The sequence below is a fragment of the Fonticula alba genome (assembly GCF_000388065.1).
Source record: "Fonticula alba strain ATCC 38817 unplaced genomic scaffold supercont2.1, whole genome shotgun sequence".
Taxonomy (NCBI): Eukaryota; order Rotosphaerida; family Fonticulaceae; genus Fonticula; species Fonticula alba.
The window spans coordinates 3490191-3490940 of NW_009242971.1; the positions used below are offsets into that span (position 1 = coordinate 3490191).

Consider the following 750-nt stretch of genomic DNA (forward strand, 5'->3'; position numbering starts at 1 on the left):
GCGCTGCTCCATCGACGCCCAGCCATATCGTGGACCAGGCTAAAGATGTGCCGGCGGTCCTCCTCCCCGGGGCTGAGCACCATCACTGCCATCACCGGCCCTATCCCTGTCGCGCACATACACACATTCACATGAATGGTGGGCATGCTCCTCCTGCCAGCACCGGCTGACCGAATCCATGGCCCCGCCCCGATCCACCATCCCCTCGGGCTGCAGGTGGAAAATGTCATGAATCTCCTGGGGCTGCGGCACATCGCCAACACCCCGGTTGGATCCGGCAGCGCGGGGCCCGTGCGCGGTGTATCCGGAGGCGAGCGTCGACGCGTGTCCATCGCGGCCCAGCTCATCAGCGACCCGTCGATTCTCTTCCTGGACGAGCCGACCACCGGCCTGGATTGCTTCACCGCCCACCACCTCCTCCGGACGCTGACCGACCTCACCCGCAAGGGCAAGACCGTGATCTTCACCATCCACCAGCCCCGGAGCGAGGTGTTTGCCATCTTGGAGAATGTCATGCTCATGTCGCAGGTGCGCGCCTTGTGCTCTCAGGCCCCATGCGGCCAAGCCCGAGCCCCGCCCCCGCCCCCGCCCCCCTCTGGAAAGGCGGCCAATCGACCTAGGGCTAGGCGTCCTTGCTGACCTTCCCCCCGCCCCTTCCCGGGCCTCAACCCTATGCCTCACCGGTCACCGGCCTGCCCGGCCGATGCCCATAGTCCAAGTGCGCCTACTTTGGCGATGTCAAGAACATCG

The 750-nt window shown here is 66.0% G+C and overlaps 1 protein-coding gene across 1 annotated transcript in view; it reads left to right on the forward strand.

Moving 5' to 3' along the window:
- Positions 1-144: 144 nt before the first annotated feature.
- Positions 145-750, forward strand: part of H696_00750 (hypothetical protein) — a gene marked incomplete at both ends in the record, with an annotated part of 3355 nt that continues 2749 nt past the window's right edge. Inside the window, one exon of the mRNA XM_009494634.1 lies at positions 145-528. Within this exon, the coding sequence (XP_009492909.1) occupies positions 145-528 (384 nt within the window). The remainder of the gene's footprint in view (positions 529-750) is intronic.